The sequence below is a fragment of the Onychostruthus taczanowskii genome, unplaced genomic scaffold, assembly GCF_017590055.1.
Source record: "Onychostruthus taczanowskii isolate IOZ18803 unplaced genomic scaffold, ASM1759005v1 scaffold40, whole genome shotgun sequence".
Lineage (NCBI taxonomy): Eukaryota > Metazoa > Chordata > Aves > Passeriformes > Passeridae > Onychostruthus > Onychostruthus taczanowskii.
Genome location: NW_024501460.1, coordinates 1,023,680 through 1,045,069, shown reverse-complemented (window position 1 = coordinate 1,045,069; position 21,390 = coordinate 1,023,680). Strand labels below are relative to the sequence as shown.

The 21,390-nt window shown below is 38.3% G+C and overlaps 1 protein-coding gene across 1 annotated transcript in view; it reads left to right on the top strand.

The window, feature by feature from the left end:
- Positions 1–2,005: 2,005 nt before the first annotated feature.
- Positions 2,006–21,390, top strand: part of DTNBP1 (dystrobrevin binding protein 1) — a 63,775-nt gene continuing 44,390 nt past the window's right edge. The window contains exons 1-6 of the mRNA XM_041413118.1: positions 2,006–2,133; positions 5,521–5,571; positions 8,524–8,574; positions 9,275–9,335; positions 12,111–12,243; positions 18,441–18,573. Of these exons, the coding sequence (XP_041269052.1) occupies positions 2,078–2,133; positions 5,521–5,571; positions 8,524–8,574; positions 9,275–9,335; positions 12,111–12,243; positions 18,441–18,573 (485 nt within the window). The 5' untranslated portion in view covers positions 2,006–2,077. The remainder of the gene's footprint in view (positions 2,134–5,520; positions 5,572–8,523; positions 8,575–9,274; positions 9,336–12,110; positions 12,244–18,440; positions 18,574–21,390) is intronic.

Here is a 21,390-nt window from a genome sequence, read left to right as displayed (position 1 = left end):
TTTCTCAAAGGAAAACTGAAAAGTAAAGGTTAAAACCCCTCCCTTGTCTTCTGATCACTTTAATTCCTGTAACATACATTCCATAAAGCCAGATTGCACAGCTTTTGTCAGCATTTGCAATGCATGTCTGTGAATACATCAGAAAACATTTGATTCAAGGCCTTCCCCTCCACTGACTGAAGAATTGACTGTGCAGGCGAGTGGGAAGTCTCTATTTTCAGATATTGTTGTTAGGTCAGGCATGAGAAAAATACCTTCTAAATGTCATACTTTTTTTTTTTTTTTTTTTACAGAACTTTATATGCAGTCTGCCATGAAAGCTGTCTTTCTGACCTCAAGATAAGGCAAGCTACATCAATTTCAATGTTTGGAATATCAACCCAACTATTTTCCTTTTAGCAGGCATTTAGCTTTTAATTTGAATTTCTGCCACAGAGCAATACTTTTTTTTTCCATAAGCCAAAGCAGAAACAATCTATAGCTCATACGCTCTTCTGAAAGCACGAAGCTGTGTTGGGATTATGGTGTCAATTTTCCAGTGATTCAAAGGACCTCCAACCACTCCTGAACATACTTCTGCAGTAAGTATCAAATGGCATCCAGCAGTGGCTCTCTGCACACATTCTCCTTGTAAGAAATTATTTCAGTGCTCTTCTCTTCATACTTGTTGTAATTTTCAACTGAAATTGAATTGGTTAGAAAATAAAATGTTTTGAACTTTGAAATCTCATCTTTCTCTAAAAGTTTACATGTCAATTAAATGAAAGTCTAAGATTTCCCAGATCCACCTAAATCCTATGTCCATGTCATTCAAACATTAACAGGGTCTGAGACTGTCTTCCTGTTACTGTAACTGTAAATACAGCCATCCAGAAAGACTGGCCAATTGTTCTGAAAAGGTCTTGATTCCACTTAAACTGTCTGAAGATTTGCTGAATGACTCCTAACAATTATTATTTGAGCAGACAGTACCTAAAAATTTAATTTAAACTTTTCACCTGATTATTTACTATTTGTAAGAACAGCCTTTTTTCTTTTAGGTCATTGTTTGTAAAAATCGCTAGTATCTATAAAGCTGTCTCCAAAGAAAATAGTGGAGGGACACAGACAAACATTTCAACTACCAGCTTTGCAAGGACTTTGTAAGGTTATCATCTATCCCTTACTCCAAGAACCTGGCAACCCTAGGGACACCCAGCAGTGTCCCTTTCTGTACTTTTAAGATTTTGTCACAGCACCCGATTCCCTGAGTTCACAGGACAGGTCAGGTTGGAATAGACCACAGTGGGTCACCTGCTCCAACCTCCCTCCTCAAGCAGAGTCATCCCAGAGCACATTGCACAGGATTGCATCCAGATGGATCCTGAATATATCCAATCAGGGAAACCACAACCTTTCTGGGCAACATGTTCCAGTGCCTGATCACCCATATCGTCAAGTTCTTCCTCGTATTCTGGTGGAACTTCCTGAGAATCAGTTTACACCTGCTGCCACTTGTCCTATTGCTGAGCACCAGCCAGAAGAGCCTGGTTACATCCTCCTGGCACCCTCCCTTCGGACACTTACAGACATTTATGTGGTCCCCCCTCAGCTGCCTCTTCTCAAGGCTGAATGAACAAGCCCAGCCCCCTGAGCCTTTCCTCGCAAAAGAGATGCTCCAGTCCCTTGATCAACTTGGTATCGCTAAGGAGGTCACTCCTACGCTACCATCGCTGAAGTCAAAATCCCTCTGGTGAGGGTCCCAACCTGCCAAGGCGCTTTCCTGTGCTCTTTAAAATAACCTCTAAAAAGCCGTAACTTCAGGGAGTCGCACGCTGCTCAAGATCTGTCCTTGATGCCGCCCGGGCTTTAAAAAGGCAGCTTTACCCTCGCACCACGGGGGGATGCAGAGCGAGGGGCACGGCTCTGCCCGGCAAACCCGGCCACTCCCAGCTCCGCCGGGACGCGCCGGGAGCCGGGAGGGGCGGAAGGTTCGGGGCGGGCTGAGGGGAGGCGGCACCGGGGCGGGAGCTCAGCCGAGCCCCGCCCGCGCCCCGCCCTCCGGCGCTGGCCTTCGCAGCCGGGAAAGGTCGGGAAGATGCTGGAGACGCTGCGGGAGCGGCTGCTGAGCGTCCAGCAGGACCTCACCGCCGGGTGGGTATCGCCTGCGGCACCGTGGGGCTGGCGGGGGCAGCGGGAGAGGAGCCCGCGTCCCGCAGCCCGGCGGGGCAGGGGGGGAAAGCAGGTGACCGGGGGCCGGGGAGGCGTGGACTGGCCCGGGGAGGGAGGAAGAGGAGGAGATTGCGCAGATGGAGCCACTGCCGGGGTCTGTCACCCGGGGTGCCCTCCTGAGTGCGAGGACGGGCTGGAAACGCAGCTCCAGGGTCCCGAATCCCGCCGTGTTCCCGCCTGGGCTGGGCAGCTCATGGCGGGCTGGCGAGCCCTGCGGTGCCGCGGGCAGCTCTGGGGAGCAGGAGGAGGAGCCGCGGTGCCCGGGAAGCAGGGGCGGTCAGGGGAAGGAGAGAGAGAGAGAGGGAGAGAGGGACAGACAGACCGACCGCTGTTGTGAGAGAAGATGTGAATGGGGTCAGTTAACGCGCTTGAATTTTTTATGAAGTTACCGGCCTTCGAGGTTTCATGGATCAGCGTAATCCCGTAAAGAGCTTTTCTGGGCGCCGCTTGGTGTGTGGAGAAACTTGATTTTCCTTGGAAGATGAGTTACTTGGGGGAAAGGAGCGCAGGATAAACAGATGGAACAGCCCCACGCTTGCACTAAAAAGTAGAAATATATTCTTCCTACGTTGTCTCACAAGGTTTATTTGGGTGGGCCCCGTGTCGGTGCTGTTTTTAGTACAAGCAGGTGGCCCAAGTGAGTGTCACTGGAAGCCAGCGAGTGGCCGAAGGACAAGGTCATGCCTGTGCTGCAGAGCTGAAGGCTCATGATGAGCCACCGGGGAGTATTGTGTTGTAATCAATTACTTTTAAAAACTGTGTGGTCTTTGGCAGTGTTAAGGCTGCCTTATAATATCCCTGTGGTAAATATTTCAATGTAGTGAGGAATGTCTGTGTACTCCAGAAACATAAAATAAGCAGTTTATCATTACTTACTTGTATGCCGGTGTATGATGGTCAAGAGAAACTGATAGAAGAGGCTGCCAGTCAAACAGATAAATTTCTTGCATGTTACCTGTCTCATCTTACCAAACACCAACTGAATATTAAACTGTCTTAAAAATACAGATAAAAGCATTGCTTTAGTTCTGTCTGTCTTTCTCTTTTGCTTCTCAGAAGAGTTGATATCTCAGTACAGTGTAAGGCTCTTTTGAAAAGGGTGTTTTTCACATGGTGAAAGAGAACAACAGGAAGGTTATAACATGCCAGATCTGAGGGTCATTTAACTCTGTGGTTCTGCATTTGTGTTTTCCATATTTGCTGCAGTGGAATCAGTATATTTCCGTGTATTTTGCTTTCTTCCTGGTGTTCCAGTGTTTTGTTCTAAGAACAGTCCCTGATTTCATAATGTCCATCTTTGTGTTTTGGCAGCTCCATTAATGTGCCCTTTTTCCAGTGTCCTGTCTTTAAGTGGTATTTTCATCTGTGGTGTAATCTCTTTTTTTTTTTTTTTTTTTTCTTGGGGGGGTTTGTTTTTGGGGTTTTTTTTTGTTTTGTTTTGGTTTTGTTGGTTTTGGTTTGTTTGTTTGTTTTTTTTTCCATCAGGAACCTGTATCTCAGAACCACAGTGGCAGAGGCTGTAGTGGAAGGGATTTTTTCTTTTAGTGTCTCCATGTAGCCAGAGCACAAGTTGACCTGGTTTGCCCCCTCTTCCTTCCTAGACCGTGCACCCTAATTTCTTGGTGTGTTGGATTACTCTGTTCTGCACCCCACCAAAGTGGTAAAAAAGAGTCATTTTGTGAAGTTGAGACTTCAGATTAAAATTGTATAATTCTCAAAACCCGAAGAAAGTATTTTTGGTGTCAAGTTGTGGCTAACTTGTTAACTACACATAAATGCTTGTGAAGTAGAACAAGTTGAATTTCATGAAATTGCGAGGGGAAAGGTATTCCAGGACTTCTAAGAAAATAATATCACTTCCTGAGGAGTATGGGAACAAGTATGTATTGCTGAAAAAGGTTAAATCTGGGTTGTGTGGTTTAAAGAGAGCAGTTTAGCCATTTTTGTGGCCTCCTTCCTTGCTCATTTGTGTCTGCTGTCTAAGTCTGTGTGTCATGCCTACAAGGTATCTAAATTTTGACCCATTCGCCTGTTAGCAAGCTTTTGCAGGCAGAGAAAAATCCAGCAAAATGGATGCAGAAGAGTGCTTCTGTTTCAGGCTGGGCTGCATAAGTGGGGAACATGGCAGTGGAGAAGGGCAAATTGCACACCTTTCCTCAGCAGTTGTGTGCTGTGGTTGTTGCTACTTGGCCTGGCTGTTATAAACAGCTCTCTAAGAGGGAGTGGAGACCTGCCTTAGCATGTCTTCTCTCAAATTGTAAACCACCTGGGGTGCTGTAGAGCTTTGATGTTTCTTTGAGTTCCTGGAAAATTGATAAAGACTGGGGGAGTGATTTGACTACCCCTCAAAGCAGCCTGAATATCTGTCGGTATATTTGGTTGTTTCCCAGTCCCTGGGTCACTCAGGATTACAGATCTCTCTGTCATGTGTGGAGGATGTCTTTGGCTCTTGTAGTTCATGTCCATCTTGCTTATGTCTGTGTCATTTGTTTCTTACTGTCCTGAGCAATAAAACTTTTTTGTGACCACAAAGGGCCTAGAAATTGAGGACAGCCATTGCCTGGGTGGTCAGGGAATAGCCAGCAGGTTTGGTTCTCACTGTGTCAACTTGACTAGCATATATATGTATATATATGTATAACATATATACTGACTGATAAAGAGTGGAAAGAGTTGGGGGAACGGTTATTTGGTTTGTTTGGAGGTTTTTGGTTTTTTTTGCTTTTGAGGAGCAAGATACCAATCAGTTTGAAATTGACAGTGTGTGAAAGAAGCCTCAGATATGCTCAGTAACAGTGCACTGTGGTGATGCTGCTGGGGGTTCTGAAAGCTGGCAGAAGAAAAGTTGTGCTTCTGCTGGTTTTGTCTTGGCAGACTTATGGCAGGTGGGCACATGTGTATGTGTGACTGTCATGCTTTTCCTTGTCATAAGAGGAAAATGGTACGTTCTTCCTGTAAATTGTATTCCTCAGGGCTGGATTGGTTACTTCTAGAGAGGTCTTTAGTTCCTGTCTGCTAAGAAAATTGTATCAAGAGGTGGATGACTTCTGTACACAACTCCCATTAAACATTTCCTACTAAATCGCCTGATGTTCTTCTGCAAAAAATCTGAAGATTTATCAGCAGTCTCAGTGGAAATAAATTCGTATGAGGGTCTCCACAAAACTAAGGGAAATTTGATTTATTTCTGAAACAAGCTGAAACAAAATTAACTGTAATAGACTGGAATTAACAGAATATGTTTTCAAACAATTCGTTCTCTGTTTTTGGTGTTCCAAATGTCTGATGGATTTGTGTTTTGATTTGTAGGTTGAAGACTTTGGGCGACAAATCAAGAGATGCAAAGAAAAGTAGGCAAAGGTACTTCTGAATGTCTTTATATATAGCATTAATATAAGATATTCTTGATTAGGAAAAATTTGGAGTGGCTCGTATATATGAGCAAATTGCAAGAACATTTGCATATAACTTTACAAAATGCTATTTTGACAACAGAGAAGCTTAACCAAAGCAAATGCATTGCTTAATACAGCCTTCATTGATAGGCCTAAATAATTTCTAATGGCTTTCAATCAGTTTATAAATTGCTATTTAAATTAAATGAATATGCAGTGTTATTGTAGTACCTCATAGAAGATTAAGGTTGTGCTACACTGAAATGTAATTGTTTACAATCTCTGTGAATCTCGTGTCCTAAAATTGTAAGTCAGGGTTTTTTTTTTTTAGTGTAAAAACAGAAATAGGAGCCTTTTTATTGTGGAAAATATGTATGTAATGAAATATTTCAGTTTTCTGTTTCAGGAAGTTTTGATAATTGTGCTGATGTGGTTTTCTTTCTTTCATTGATTTGAAGGTTTTTTTTCATCCTCTGCATTTCAGTTCTTTGCTCATTTTTTCAACCTGTATAAGCTGCAGGGAAAGAGTACTTGTTGTCTGTAAATGACATCTGTGAGAGTTACTTCTTAAAATCAGATATGCTTTAGTGTAAAGCATGTTCTTATTAAAACATACTATGTAGACACAAATTAGTTTAAAAACAAGCCAAATGGTAAAAATAAAGCATCTGAAATAAACTGGCCTAAGTTCTAAATCCTGATGTTTTAGATATGTATATATATATATATTTTTTAACAGAGGACTAGTTGTATGGACAAGCCATGGAGGCTAAACTAAGAATGGGTGAAGGTCTGAATAAAACTATTTTAGGTATCCGCCTTCTCTGTGTGTTTCCAGTCCATAGTATTTTGGTTCTTCTGGAGTACTGTTATAAATATCCATTGCTTTTTGAGGCAAGCACTGGGCGAACCAATTGAAGCATCAGAAACAGGGGAATGCTGGGGTGGCTTCTGCTTTGCTGATAAAGTTCAGGGACAAACACAGCTTAGCTTGATTGTAAGGATGGCTCAGGGCATATGGATGGGAGCCAAGGAGAGGCCACTGAGGGTGGTGGTGTTGCAAGGGGAGTTTGTCACTGACCCTCTGACCAGGGAGAGAGTGATGTTTTCTCCAAATAACTTACGGAAGCTTCTGTATCATTAAACCCATATTCTTGTGGAGGCCTTTAGCTTCCAGCTCCTGAAAGGACAACCCATCAGTATGCAGTCAAGAAGTGCCCTGGGAGGGTGTCAAGGATAACTGTTTGATGCCTCTTTGGCATGCTGGAATAGCCTTAGGAAAGCCAGAGCTCACCTGGAACTCACATTTGCAAGACATGTCAAGGACAAGAATAGCGACTAGTCCTGCACTGGTAATAGAAGGCTGAAAGAAAACATGTGATTGGTGATGAATGGGCTGAATTACAGCAAATGTAGAGGTTGTTGAGTTATTTAATGCCTTTGTGGCTTCAGTGCCTTGTGCTTAGTGAAAGGGGTCGAGGAGACTGACCAGTGGTGAGTGAAGATGGCTTGAAGATACTCAATCCATAAAAGCCCCTAGGACCATATGTGCCAAGAGGTATCTCATGAAAATCAAAAGGTACAAATTCCATGTTTCCCTGTGAAGAAAGTAGCCCCTGCAACAATGCAGACTGGGGCTGACAGACTCTCTGGGAAGTAACTTTGCTAAAAAGACCCTGGAGATCTTGGCAGACAGCAGGCAGAATGTGAGTCAGGGACATGCCTTGCAGCACGGAAGCCCAACAGCTAATGAGGCTGCAAACAATACCCAGACAGTGGGATTGAGGAAGGTGATTGTCCCCTGCATTCAGCACACCTTAGACCACTAACTACCCTCTCCAGTTTGGTCCTTAGTTTGAGAAAGGTGTTAATATTCTGGAGAAATTTAGAGGAGGGCCACCAGAATGGTTGGGGCAGGAACTCTGTGTATGAGGAAAGGCTGAGATGGGCAGTTGTTCAGCCTGGAGCATAGGTGACTTCTGGGAGACCTAGCAGCAACCTGCCATTACATGTGAAGTGGGTATTGAGGAAACTGATGTGTGGTGGAAACTCAAAAGATGGTAGGCATAAGTTGAAACAAGAGATGATCAGACAGGAAAAGCTGAGAAAAGTTTCCTGAGAAAGCTGCTTTGATCTCATAGCTAGTTTTAACAAGGGACTGCAATAGAAACTTCCTAAGGTCCCTTTCTACTTCACTGATTCTGTCACTTTTCCATTGCCTTAAGGACAAGGAGGTTTAATTTATGATAGGGGCTTTTTTTCCCCATTCAAATTGTTTGGATGATAGTGCAGAACAGTCTATTTGGGTGATCTTCCAAGAGACAAATTTAGGATGACATCACATCCTTAGAAGTACTGCATTGTTAATCTTCTCTAACTTATAATAAGATGTCTTTATACTTCAAGCTGTTATTAATGGTAGTGTCTGCATTGAATAGGAGATCATTAGAGCATTAAACTGCCAAAGGTTCCTTAGCACAGTATTTATTTTTAGTGTAGAATATATTAAATGGAATATCTGTATTGAGGGATGTGGACTTGTGTAGTAGTCTTCTTTTTTTCCAGAATATTTCTGTGCCCTTTTTTAGGTTAAAATTACATTCATCCTATATCTTTAAGTGTACTTAGACATTACTGAATAAAACTTGTTTTTAATGGACACGGTTGCGAAGAGGTAAGAATAGGCTATCATAAAACAACAAGGGAAAAAAGCAATCCTAGCTTTGGAATATTCTTGTATTCTTGTGAGATACACTGTGTAATGCATTTTAAACCAAAATTGGCAAAATGTTTGTGAAAGTAGGAGCAGGAGGAGACATTTCTGTGCTCAGCATATCTGTCAGATGTGTGCACGCACGTTTTTTATAACAGCCTTCTTTTCTTTAACAATTTTGTACATTTGCAATTTGCTTTATAGAACTGTTCAGTGTTTGCCAGAGTTTTCTGCTGGACTGGAATTACTAAGCAGGTATGACCTTCCTTTTCTTTATTAGTGTTTGCTTCCTATATTAGATTTAAAAAATCTGATTTCTTAAGAAAGAAATTAGAGAGGAAAGTCGAAGTGTTGCTAATAGGTTTTTGGTAGTTCTGCAGTTAGTAGTGTGGGAGTGATAATAAATGATAAATGTGTTTAAAGCTTGCCCAATCCCAAAGTGCTGTCATGCTAATGAAACTGAAGTTCTGGAAGAAAAGTTGCATTTAAAAGATGACTTTAGTCAGTATCCTAATGCAGAGGGGTGAAGGAGGCAGCACTGAGCCCTAGTCTGTGGTTTCATAACTTACACATGTTTGATACAATTTCCTTCTGTCTTTTTTTTTTTTTATTGGAAGGGGTATATGTATGATTACAATCTTGTTAATTTTTAAAATTTTCTTAATTAATTTGAGTTCCAAGTGATGTTTAAGGTGGTGAGTCGTCTTGTAAGTATTGTTGGGTCCATTTAGCTTTTAATGTCAGTTAGCAGGTTAAAAAGCATGGATCACTTTTTCTTTAAAAGACATTATTTCTCACTGTATATTTGTCTTGGCAGAACAGTAAGTACTGGAAAGAATTACACAGCTTTTTAAGCTGTAATTTCTGGTAGTACCTGTAAATATGAGCACAGTGACATCCATGAATTCCTTTGTAAGGAGAGTGCAGTAAGAATAGTAATTTGTCTTCTCTTCAGATACGAAGATGCTTGGGCTGCCCTTCATAAAGGAGCCAAAGATTGTGCAAAAGCTGGAGAGGTAAGAAAAAAAATAACAATGCCATGCATGAAATATTTTAAAATGTGTAAATAATTTTAAACTAAAATTTTTGGTACCAGCCTACAGGGTTATTAACCTTGGGCCCCAGGTAAACACCCACACAGCCTTGTTCACTCTCACAGTAATGTAGACAACAATGTAATGCAAATGTGAAATTGCAAATAATGTGATGCAGTGTAAACAGTTGCAAAGATGATGTATGTTACTGCTGTAGCTCTTTAAAAGCAGTAGGGGGTGGCTGTGAAAGTATAGAATGTATTTGGGGTTGAGACATCTTAGTGGTTTGTATCAGGGCAGGGCTGTGGCACTGACTGCTGCCCACTCCCAGTGCAGAAGACAGCAAGATTGGCTTGCCCAACTGAAAATATTTGGGAAGTGTTTGTGCTTTCTCCTAATTTCATTCACTATTCCTGCCCTGGAAGCAAAGTGACAAGTTGTGTGGTTTATCTGTGGAATGAAGGGAAAGGAAACTTCCAGTAAGTGTTACCAATGCATTACTCAGCACCAGACTTTCAGTTTCAAGCCATGTTTAAAGGGCAGACAGTGTAATCTGGGTGGAGATTGCACGATGCAGAGCAGGACTGAGCTGTGGGATTCCCTGTCCTGTCTGAAACATTCACTTTGGCTGGGTGCATCCCTCCTGGCTCTTCTCTTCACTTAGAGACTTCTCTGTATCTTTTTATAATGGATAAATCACTCACTGTGTATTTACAGTATGAAAGAAAGTCTCTTATGTTCTTCTTTCTGTTTCCTAATGGTTTGGCCCTGCTTTTCCCTGCATTCTAGTGGAAACTTCAGGCACTGGAGATAGAGTTCTCCTTGCCAGTTTGGCATGTTTTACTGCTCATAATGTTCTTTTTTTTTCTAGAGAATTTCATAAATGATGTGGTCACAATTTTATAATACTTGCTATAGTTTGCTTTAAAAATTCTAGATTTGAAAACAGTGTGAGATTTCACATATACTAAACTAATATAACCTAATTTTGCATGTTATAGCTGCTTGGGAAAATGAGAATGAAAGACTTCCAAAAAGACTTAAATTTTCCTTTAAATTCAGATATTTATTTTACACACAACTCAGTGTATGTATTGCTTGTGGAGTTTTTTTTATTACTTTTTTTATAAAAGGGGAAAATAAAAACTGTGTAAGCACAGAAGGTTGACTGTACTGTAGAAGACCTAAAGGTCCACTCGTCCAGTATCCTGTTTCTGCTTACTTGTGCTGTCTTATTTATAAATGTTGAGTAAAGTGAAAATTTCAGGCTTTAATTGCAGCTTACAGTCTTACCATGTTAAATGGTAGATGTTAACTACCAGTTCCCTGTACAAAATCGTCCTTTTAGATGATTGTCATTTCAGCTGCATTCAGTTATCTCGGGGCTAAAATGTTTGGGGTGTTTGTCCCCATCTCACGGTGGCTTGTTTTGGGTTGGTTTTTTTTTGGCTATTTTGGGGGGTTTGTTTTTGGTTTTTTTTTTTTTTTGTTTGTTTGTTTTTTTGTTTTTTTGGTTTTTTTTTTTTTTTTTTTTTTTTTTTTTTTTTTTTTTTTTTTTTTTTTTTTTTTTTTTTTTTTGGTTTTGGGGGTTTTGTTTTGGTTTTTCTTTTTTGTTTTCGTTTGGTTGGTTTTTTTGTTTGCTTTACTGTTTAACATATATATAAATACCATATCCCAGTCCCTGAAATAGACCTGGCTTTATTTAAGTAAGATTCTTTGGTCTTCTGAGTTGTTCAGTTTCTCACTGGGCTTTGGAATAAGTTTTCAAAACTTGTCTGGTGAAACAGGATGTTTTCTTAACAGGCATAGGTAGTTGGAGGAATTTGCAAAGGATAGAAGTTGTTCTTTTAAAAGAATTTATATAAAGTGGGTAGAATTGTAAATTTGAGAGCTCCTTTGCCCATTGCTCAGGCTTTTTCAGTTTCTGCCTAGAAGGTTTATAGAAATTGAGGAATTCAGAATGCAGATACAGCCACAGGCTGTAGTTGTGTGCAAGAGGAAGAATGGGTAATGGAATTAAGAGCAGGGAAACAATAATTGAATAATTGAATTATATATAATAGAAACATTTGTTATGTAAGTTCTCTTGATCCTGGTGTTTTTCATAGAAAATATAAGTGAAACTTTAAAGCAGTGTATCCTTTTCTTAGCTTATTATATAATAAAAGTTAAGAAGAATGGAACAGCAAGAATTGAAGTAATGTAGAAATGTGTTCATAAGCACTTGGCACTACTGCAGTTTATCACAAAAGCAGAAAAGCAGTAATGTTATAAAGGCAACTTTTTTAAGATGTCATTCCTTTTACTTTATTTTCTGGACTACTTTGCATGTGCAGAATTTTCATTTTTATTGTTAAGATGAAATTGATATGACTGGCAACATTAAACTATTGATATAAATATGCCCAAAATTCCAGCACTGCAATGTTGTTATTGTGTACCAATGCAACACTGCTGCCAAAATTTTAGGTACATCTTGCTTACAGTTAATAACATCCATAAAATACTTCCTGCGTTGATTAGTATATTGAGAAATAACTTTTTGTCATATTTTTGTTCAGTGCATTTTGATACAGATATTCCATACTACAGGGCATTTTTTTGAGCATGTTGTTTTTTACTTGAGGAGTACACAAGTGGCAGTGCTGTAGGGTTGCTCTGCTGACCTTATGCTTCCAAATGTATTAACTGTAAAAATTAGTCAAGATGCTCATAAACAGGTACAGAAGTTTGAGATTAAGGACTTGTTTTTTGCAGCTGGTTGACAGTGAAGTTGTGATGCTTTCTGCACACTGGGAGAAGAAAAGGAGCAGTCTGGTGGAACTGCAGGATCAGCTTCAGCAAATACCAGGGTTCTTAGCAGATCTGGAATGCCTCACAGCAAGCCTAGGTAAGTTCTTATAGACGTAACAAACATTCAGATCAGTACAGAGGATTAGATTGAAGTTCAGCTGTTGTGAATGTTGTGATTATAAAATTTTGCTTTCTGTGGTAAAACTGTAGTTCTTAAACGAACTGGTTTTTGAAAAAAATTGACAAGTTGAGTGTGGTTTCAGCAGTGGTTGCTCTCCCAGCAGTTGAAATTTTGTATGTGGTGTTATTTGAAAAAAAATTTGACAAATGTTTGAACAGGTGAAAAATGCTATTCTTGAAGTCTTATTAAATTGTTAAGATTTTTGATAGTATGAATGCTAATGTATATTGCTGCTTCTTTTGGAGTCTGTGTAATTTTACATAATAATGTTTAAAATTATGATTTGGGGTGGGATAGGGGGGAAAATTTACCTGGCTGGGGACACTTCCAAGGCAGAAACCTTTGGTTTTGAATAATTGTTGGTTCCAAAGGTAGCTTCCATAATTTGAATTAATGTACAGAGTTAAGATATTCTGAAGTGATTCTGAGCTTTTCTATAGGTGAATATTAATGCTGCTTATTAAGATTAGCAAACACGTCATGTTTGTGAAGTGGGTTGCAATTTTTAAAACTTTACCGAAGGTCAACTTGTTAATTTGATTTAAAAGATGAAAAGATAAAAGCTTTGGTGGACTATTTCTGGAACCTCTCATACAAAACTGTTGATCCACTGTTGAAAATTAAATTAGGAAAAAATGTTGGAGACTCTTGGTCTCTGAAAGTCTCTGGTATTGCTGAGCCTTGAAATGGGCAGGCAGGGTTTGGCAAGCAGCAGCCCTGTCTGTCCACACCACGTCTCTTGATGCTTCCATGAAAATCTATACAGGGTGCATCAAATTAAAGCTTTGAAAAACTGCTTCTGCACATAGATTTTAGATAGCAGAGTTCCCCAAGGACTGTGCTTGCACTTCTCTTTCTTACAGCAACTGGGAAATATGCAGAAATTCCTCATGTGATTGCAGCTCTGGTTTTTTTTTGTGGGGTGGGCTGGATTTAAGTGCTGACGCAATATGAAGAAAAGGAGGGTTATTTTCTGTCTTCAAGGACTCATTCTGCTATGGTCAGTAGTCATGCACAAATCAGCTTTTGTTCCTAGGTAGGCTGGTAACAACTTTGCTATTTATTCCTGAACCAGGGAATGTATTCTACTTTTTATTACAATTTTCTTATACCGTCTTGTTTAATAAGGCTTTATCATCTGTGCTAACCATTTAATATTGGCTGTTTGAAAAAAAAAATTCAAGGACATAAAAGTTCAAATAATGATTTATTAAAATACTGGGTTTAATATTGCCATGCAGTCCACTGGTAGCCCAAAGATAAACAGTGTAATAGAAAGCTAATGAAATTTCCTTTATAGTTCATAATGCTGCAAAAGCTGTAAAATGCTGATGAATTTGGGCTACTTCGTGATTCCTAATACAGTTTTATGAACTAGAATTAATCTCACTCTGATTGTGCAATTTATTGGATAGGTATGTCTCTAGATATTTTTTGATACTGCAAAAGTAGGATTTAAGGAAGTATTCATCAGCCTGCTCAGAGAAGCTAATGAATTTTGAAGTGTACTGCTATGGTTCTCAGATTTGAACCAAACTTTCTAGCTTTTCCTTTTGTGTCGGATTCTAAGTAATTTATCTAAAATTTCTTATTAGTTTCTTCTAACAACTGTGTTTTGGGTTTTATTTTTTCTTCTAATAATTTTTATGGAGTCTGTTTGAAGAGAGAGATGTAATTTGTACCAAATTCAACATCTAACCTTCTGAAGGTGATTTAACAGAAATTTACTGCAATATTCTGCTCATCGTTCTTAGTTTTTATAACTAACTTACTAACCGCTTCATATAAATAGAGACTGTATTCAGCTTTTCAAGAGATGACTATTACTTTGACTGTAAATTTTGAATATGAGTAAAATATTGTGTAAAAAAAAAAAGTGAAAATAGAATCACAAAGTGGTGGGTTATGCACTCAAGATGTAATTTGGCTAACCTTCATAATTTCAATGAAATAGTTGTTTCTTCTGGCATGATGTGTTTCTAATAAATCTATTAATGCTTCCATTTTGAAAGTAGCTAGGTGACCTTGGCTGCTTTCGGTGAAAGAAATTTCAAATAATGAAAATGAACCTTTTTTTACCTACTTAAAATTGGTATGACTCATGTACAGATTCTTTAGCTTTTGCTATGTATTACAAGACACATTTTCATTAGTAATTTTATAAAGTTCTTTAGCTTAGGTATTCACATTATCAGTCATCCCTCACTTGAAGTTGAAAATCTGTCTCTTCATTTGATAAATTTATTGTATTATGCAATGTCTTGTAGCGGCTACTGAGAACTTGGAAGAAAAAATTACTCTCATGTAAAGTGAAAAGGACAGTTATTGCCCTTTCAAAATGCAGAATTGGAATTATCACTTAAGCGAATTTTTAGTTGCAATGTTGTAGGAAATATCTGCTCGCTAATATCAGCGTACTTAGTATGAAATGTGTTTTCATGTTGAAAATGTTTTACTGGTGGGACTGGGAAGAAACTAAGGCTGGCATATAGTCACAGAGATAAAAGTCTTTGCCTCTTAGTCTTCAGGGTTGTTTTTTTCTTTGAAGTGAGAGCTAGATGGGTGTGAAAATTCGTTGGGGAAACAGAACCTTTTGCTCTGCTTAGGAGAAGTATCCTTGTTTATATATTGAGTAAAAGGTCAGTCTTTTTTATTTCAGATTGTGTATCACGTATGAAATTTTCTAGCTTTGAAAAATTTGTCTAATTTTTTCAGAATTTATCTTTTACTGAGAAAATTGGGGAAAATGTTGGAAAGATTTATGTAAAACTAGGGAATTTGAATAATACTGTGTAAAGCCAGCTATGTTCAACAGGGAAATTTTCTCCATAGGCTTCAAGGCACAACAGTTCAGCAGGGGAGGTTGTTGTATTAGGCAGGGATATGTATCTATAAGAGGTATACAGTTTGGTGCTGTAAACTTGGAAGTGCCTGAGGATTGAGTGCACAAGGAAAATATCCTAGTGTACTCGCTATGTAGTTTCAGCAAAGAAGCTGCTTTAACTTCATCTAAGTGTTATCATACTAGCTGGGTTTACAATCCTTTCTGTAAAAACAGGTAGAAATTGAGCACCAGTAGAACTGTAATTATATAAAGTTGGCTTTTTTTGTTGTTTTTTTGGTTGTTTTTTTTTTGGTTTTTTTTTTTTTTTTTTCAGCTGAATTGAACTCTTCCTGTTCATATATGTTTTCACTGCTCATTTTAAGCTTTTTATCTCTGCCTTTGTGTGGCCTAGAGGTAGAGGGAATATCTTTGATAAAATTACTTCCATAATTTCTACTTTTTGCCTCTTAGTCAGAAAAATAAATGAGCTTTGTAGAAAAGTCTTTAATACTACTGCTTGGTTTCTGTTGTTTGAGTGGCTAGGACAGTGCAGGAAAGCAACATCTGAAGTTAGTGGAAACCTATTTTCTGACATACAGCTGTGATTTAGCTATTCTAACAAATTTTGTACTCATACAGAACTACAGATAACATAGGTTTCAATTAGAAAAGTTATGTGGTAAATTTAAATTAGGTACACTTTAGAAAGAAAGTGTTTTCTGGATAATAGAAATCTGTGGTTGTTGAGTTCTAGGTAAATACTTTAATACCTGATAGCTGGTAAACCATGGAAAACAGTGTATGCTGATAGAAGATAATGCAGTGTAATGTCACCTGACCAAACTTTAAACATACTTCAAAAGAATTAAATCTAAGAATTAAAGTTTTAAATAATGTTGTTATGCTTGTGGTAATGTAAGAAATACAGCCTAAACTGCTATAATTGGAATGACGTGACCCAACGAAGAAGAGAGTTTTTTTCAGCTGTCTTAATAAAAATATCCTATTTCTACCAAGTGTGACATATTGCTATACATGAAAATTCTTAATCTAAAGGTAAATCTATTTTTTTAATCTGAAAAAGATTTAAAGGAGATAGTGTTTTTACAGCCTAAAAGTTTCAAATTTATTAAACCCATAGTTTTGTTTGGCACTGCCTTTGTATGCACAGTGCCTATATTCTCTTTTGGGGTAAGAGAGATGTTAATTCTCAGCTGTAGCTGGTGCAACGGAGCTTGTCTTCAACTTTTTTTTTCTTTGTGAAAAGCAATTTTTCTTTCAGTTCAGAAAGCTAAAAAACCTCTGAAACCTCTGTTGCAGTAAAGCAGGATTGTTGCCTCCTGGAGAGATCTCTGCTGTCCACTCCTGTTCTTCCGGAGCACAGTGTTTTCTGCAATTCCCGCTAGAGGCTGCTCAAATGCAAGTGCTAGGGATCAGTTGCTCTCTTGAATTCACTTTTCTTCATCCTCTTTTATTTTCCTGTCCTTTGTTGTTGTCTTTTAATGTTACTTCAACAGCAAATACAGCAAAGCAGGTGGTGGGTGTTTTTAAGTGGAATAAACAGTGTTGATAGGTACCCTAGTAAATTATTTTAAGTCCTGCTGTGTTTGAGAATTTTGCAGATTAATAAGGGAGCAATTATTCTGAAAAGCAAGTTAACACAATACAGGTATTTGGATTTTAATGCACTCAGAGAAGTCTATTTCTTAAAGAAAAAGAGCCTACCAATCATAATTGTAATCATGATGTTATGCTTTGAATACACCTGGATTTTGTGAGAGAAAATAGAGTATGTGGTAAACAATGAATGTTCCACATCACAATATGTAGAACTGAAAACATTTTTTGTCTCAGACTTGTTTCTGCATTAATTGTCAACTGCCTTTTTTTTTTTTTTTTTTTTTTGTTTGTTTGTTTGTTTGTTTGTTTTTGCCAATCCCTCCTGCTTCCCCTCAGTATTCTCTATACAGAAAAATAATTTAGGGAAATTTTTACTGATTACATGATTCACGTTTCCCTTTCCTGTTGTAGATCTTCTTTGTTAGGGACTAAAAAAATGGTGTTAAGTGAAGCTGAACAAACGAATATGCATCCTAGGAAATTTGGTTATGAAGTCTTAACTTTTTCTTTTTTAGGGGAACCAGAAGGATGGGTATTTATAATGAAGCAATGGCTAAGGAAGTTGAAATTATTTATTGTCCAAGATAGGCTTCAAGTAGAATGGCTAAGCCAAAATGGAGGATTTGACTGATGCCTTCAGCTTACTGTTTCCTTTTCTTTGAGTGTCTGAAATACGTTAACTCTGGCTGCTATTTGTTTGTAAAAATGAGAATTATTACTTCTGCAATTTACCTTCTGGTATAGGAGAAGGCCTGGCAAAAAGATGAATAATATTCCTGTAGTTCACACAGTTTCATCCCAGAGTGGCCAGCTGGTTAGGGTTTGGGAAAATAGATTTTCCACTGTGAAATCCTGATGAGAGACATGAAATTTAGCATTAATCACTGTCAGGGAAAGGGATCCTTTGATATGAGGTTCACATGGGTTAATTCAGATGAGGGACCTCAGGAATTGTCTAGTCCAAATATCTACTCAAAGCAATGTGAGCGATGAGATCAGTTTTCTCAGAACATGTCACAGACAAGATCTGTTTGAAGTTGAGACTAAGCAGTTATGTTTAAAGACAAGATTAAGAGATGTGTATGTAAAATAGGTAGATTTAATTGTAAAATTTACATGTGTATGTAAAATAGGTAAATCTCTATATTTAGCCATCAGTACAGGGTCCATCTTCAGAGACATAAATATATGTTCTTTTGTATTACCATGGCATCATGTGAAAGTTGAAATTCTCCCTGTATGCTTTATTTTTGTTTCATTTGAATAAATAAAGATTTGATCTGGCTTTGGCTTGCACAGTTTTATTCCTTGGATTGGTACTGTGTAGGAAGTGCCAAACTGTTAGTGTGCTCAAGAAGGAAAAGTATGAGTCCTGAATGCTTCTCTTCCTTAAATACAGGCCAGGAACCTGTGTCACCACGATGCTGGGACAAATAGAATTGTTCAGCACCTTACTACAAGGGAACCTCAGATAGATCTCCCTTTAACGTGGCACTGCTGCCACTCTTCACTCTGGGATTTGGGCTGAGATTTGTTTATCTTTTGGAGCCATTTATATGTGTTTAATTATCACCATGTTAATTATTTACCTTTATGAAATCCTGTTTCTGTTCAGATGAGTTTTCTGTCTATTGATGCAGTTTGATATTCATACAACTCCTTCTTACAGCCCAGCTAGAGGCAAACTTTGAGGAAATGGAGAATCATCTGTTGTGTCTTGAGGAACTATGTGAGCAGTGTGAATTGGAAAGGTACAAATGTATGCAAACATTACAGCTGGAAAACTACAAGAAAACAAAAAGGTAAATAAAACACTTGTTATAAATTAGCATACAATATAAGTCTTTTGTAATTAAATCCCCCCCCATATAATCCCTTTTATTTTCGTCTTCTAAAGAAACAATAGTCTTTGACAGGATGTTGCAAATTTGTAGTAGATTCATCATATGTCTTAGTGATGAACAAAAAGTACATGTGTTTGGAAACATTGTTAAGGTTAAGTCATGTTTATTTTTCTCCATAAAGAATTGGAATAAGGGCTGGTGTTAATAAGCACAGATAAACTGTTGTTTTTTTAATCCCTTGCCCTGGTTTGTAGATTACTTTTTTTTTTTTTTCCCTTCTGTCAGGTTAGGAACTGAATTTTCCTCTATTTTCATTTCAGTTCTATCAGTATCCAATCCTATAAGTACCTTTTACTCTGTATGAAAAGTGTTAATCTCCTGCCATTCTCTTACTTGTAAAAGCAGGGCATTAATTCTTGGAATCAGAATTAAACTTACAGCAGAATGTATGAAAATTCAGAACTTTGTACTCGTGAGCTTCAGGTTAACCTAAAAGATGAAGTAGCAAGAGAAAAATATTAAGCCCTTAAATAACTTAAACTGTTTACTTCTTTGATTTTTGTTTCCACCAGTGCCAAAAATAACCTAATAAAAGGAGATAAGAAAAGCAGTATTACATCCATTATATAAATTAGGAAATGAGGAGTTGAATTGAAGCAGTTTGTCAAAGACCGTATCTGACAGCCTGTTAGGGAGGGGTGGGTGAATGTGGATGTTGACTGACATGGGGATAACCTGGTTACTTGATATGTCCAGGCAGGAGTCCTGCTGTTAGCCAGGGGAAGCACCCTGGCTTTCTCCTTGCCTCCTTGATTGTGGAAGCAAGTTTGATACGTGTGGTAAGATCAGAACAAGTGGTTCTCACAGCTCTGATGAGGATGTGGTGATCGAGGGTGGGACTGTGCCAGAAAGTACTGGCCACATTTTCCTTGGCTTATCTGTGTTCACCCTCTTTGCCATTCTTGTTGCTCTTTCTATTTGAATGTTTTTTTTAAATCTAAGTCTCTTCCCAAAAGATCTATTCACTCCTGACTGCTTTTTCACTACTGGTTCTCAGTTATGTAGGGAATCTTAGCCTTCTGTGGTGTTACAGATCCGGTTACTGAAGGAGTGCTGATGTTGCAGGTTCCGCTTCCCAAAAGGTCTCCAATACCTTAAAGATCCCCCTTCAGTTTTCTGTGAAATTTGGCTGTTTCTTATCTAACTCCCCTTTAAACACTTGTGAAATCCTGTCATCCCTCATGGTCCTATCTGTGGCTTTTGTCAGTATCTTATCATGTTATCTGTCACATCTGGCAATTACTCATGTCATGTCCCTTTAGTTTTTCACATCCTGTTCGGTTGTCTTAACCTCAGGACAGGGCCTCAGCAATGGTCTGTAATTTTCCTGCAGCCTGGATTTTCTCTTTCCCAGGTCAGGGCAATTCCATATTCTCTCTCCAGGAAGAACCAAAAGCAGTCAGTGTGGCTGAATATTCACTTTTTCAGACTTGCTTGAGTAATCTAAGTATCTAAGAGTAATAACTCCAAAATTCTAAATATGTGCTATTTAACCACATAACACAATTTTAAAATGCATATAAAGCAACAGATTTGATCCTGTATAATTATCTTTCTACAGTTTTCTGAATGGTTTTTTTGTTCTCTGCCATCCTTGCTTCCTTTCTCCTAGCGACTGCTTTCAACATCAAAATAAAGTGTTAAAACATTGCCGGCTCTGCTTAGCAGCATCTAATCAGTTTTATAAATAGAATGCTAAGCAAGCTACTTAGTGTAATTGTAAGCTGATTACATTTGGTCAGACCTAGACAAAACAGGAAAAATGCAGGTAATTTCTGGTTGATCATTACCACTGTATTTATTTAGGTAAGAAATTAACTGCTAGCTCATTACAGGAAGGACACTTGCCGGTGTAGGTGCTTGAAGAGCGAGCAGCCGGTTAACTTGATGTGAGTGTGATTTGTGGTGCATGTTTGGAACTCATATCCTGCCTTCCTCTCTTTAGCACTTGGGGTTTTTACTGTGATACCAACTGAAAGCATCAAGGAGCGGGGAGGGGTCAGGAGTCTATGCTCTCTGTTTAGCACAGAAATTATTTTCAGGGAGTAAGTGGTTTTGAGTTTGAAAAAGAAAAATTTCATGTGTTTTGACAGTATAGGGATGAAAACTGAGATGAATCCGAGCTCTAGAAACTCTGATTATTTTAAGCATGTAACAAAACATAATTTCATTACAAAGTCACTGTAGAGCTTAGGCTAGAAGCTCATGTATTTCAAATCTTTTGAAAAAATCCTATATGAAAGACTTAAAAGAAGGTGCTTTAGGTCAACATGAAACCTATGAAACACAGCTTATGGTAACTGCGGGAACTTATTTTAAGAAATAGGTCTCCCTATTTAAAAGACCAACTTCATTTCAGTTCAGACAGATTTTTTCCCTTTTGTCATTGTGTTGAGTGCCAATTTCAAAGTAGATTCATCAATCTGCATCTTTTCCAAGCTATTTAAAAGCCGGGTGTTTGGGAGGATTGGTTTGGGGGTTTTTTTGGTAAGCTTATCTCTGGATATTTAATATTCTCTTTTTTGTGTTTAAATCCATTGATCAGGGTACCAGTACTGTTGTATGAAGTCTAGATTCCACCCTTGTTTTCTGTGGTTAGTCTCTCTGCAATTGTTTGGATGTGTTAGCATTAAACTATGTAATTTTGTTTCCTGTCTTTTTTCAATCAAGAACAATTCTTCTTCCCTTTCCTTTATTCTCCTACTGAGGATATTC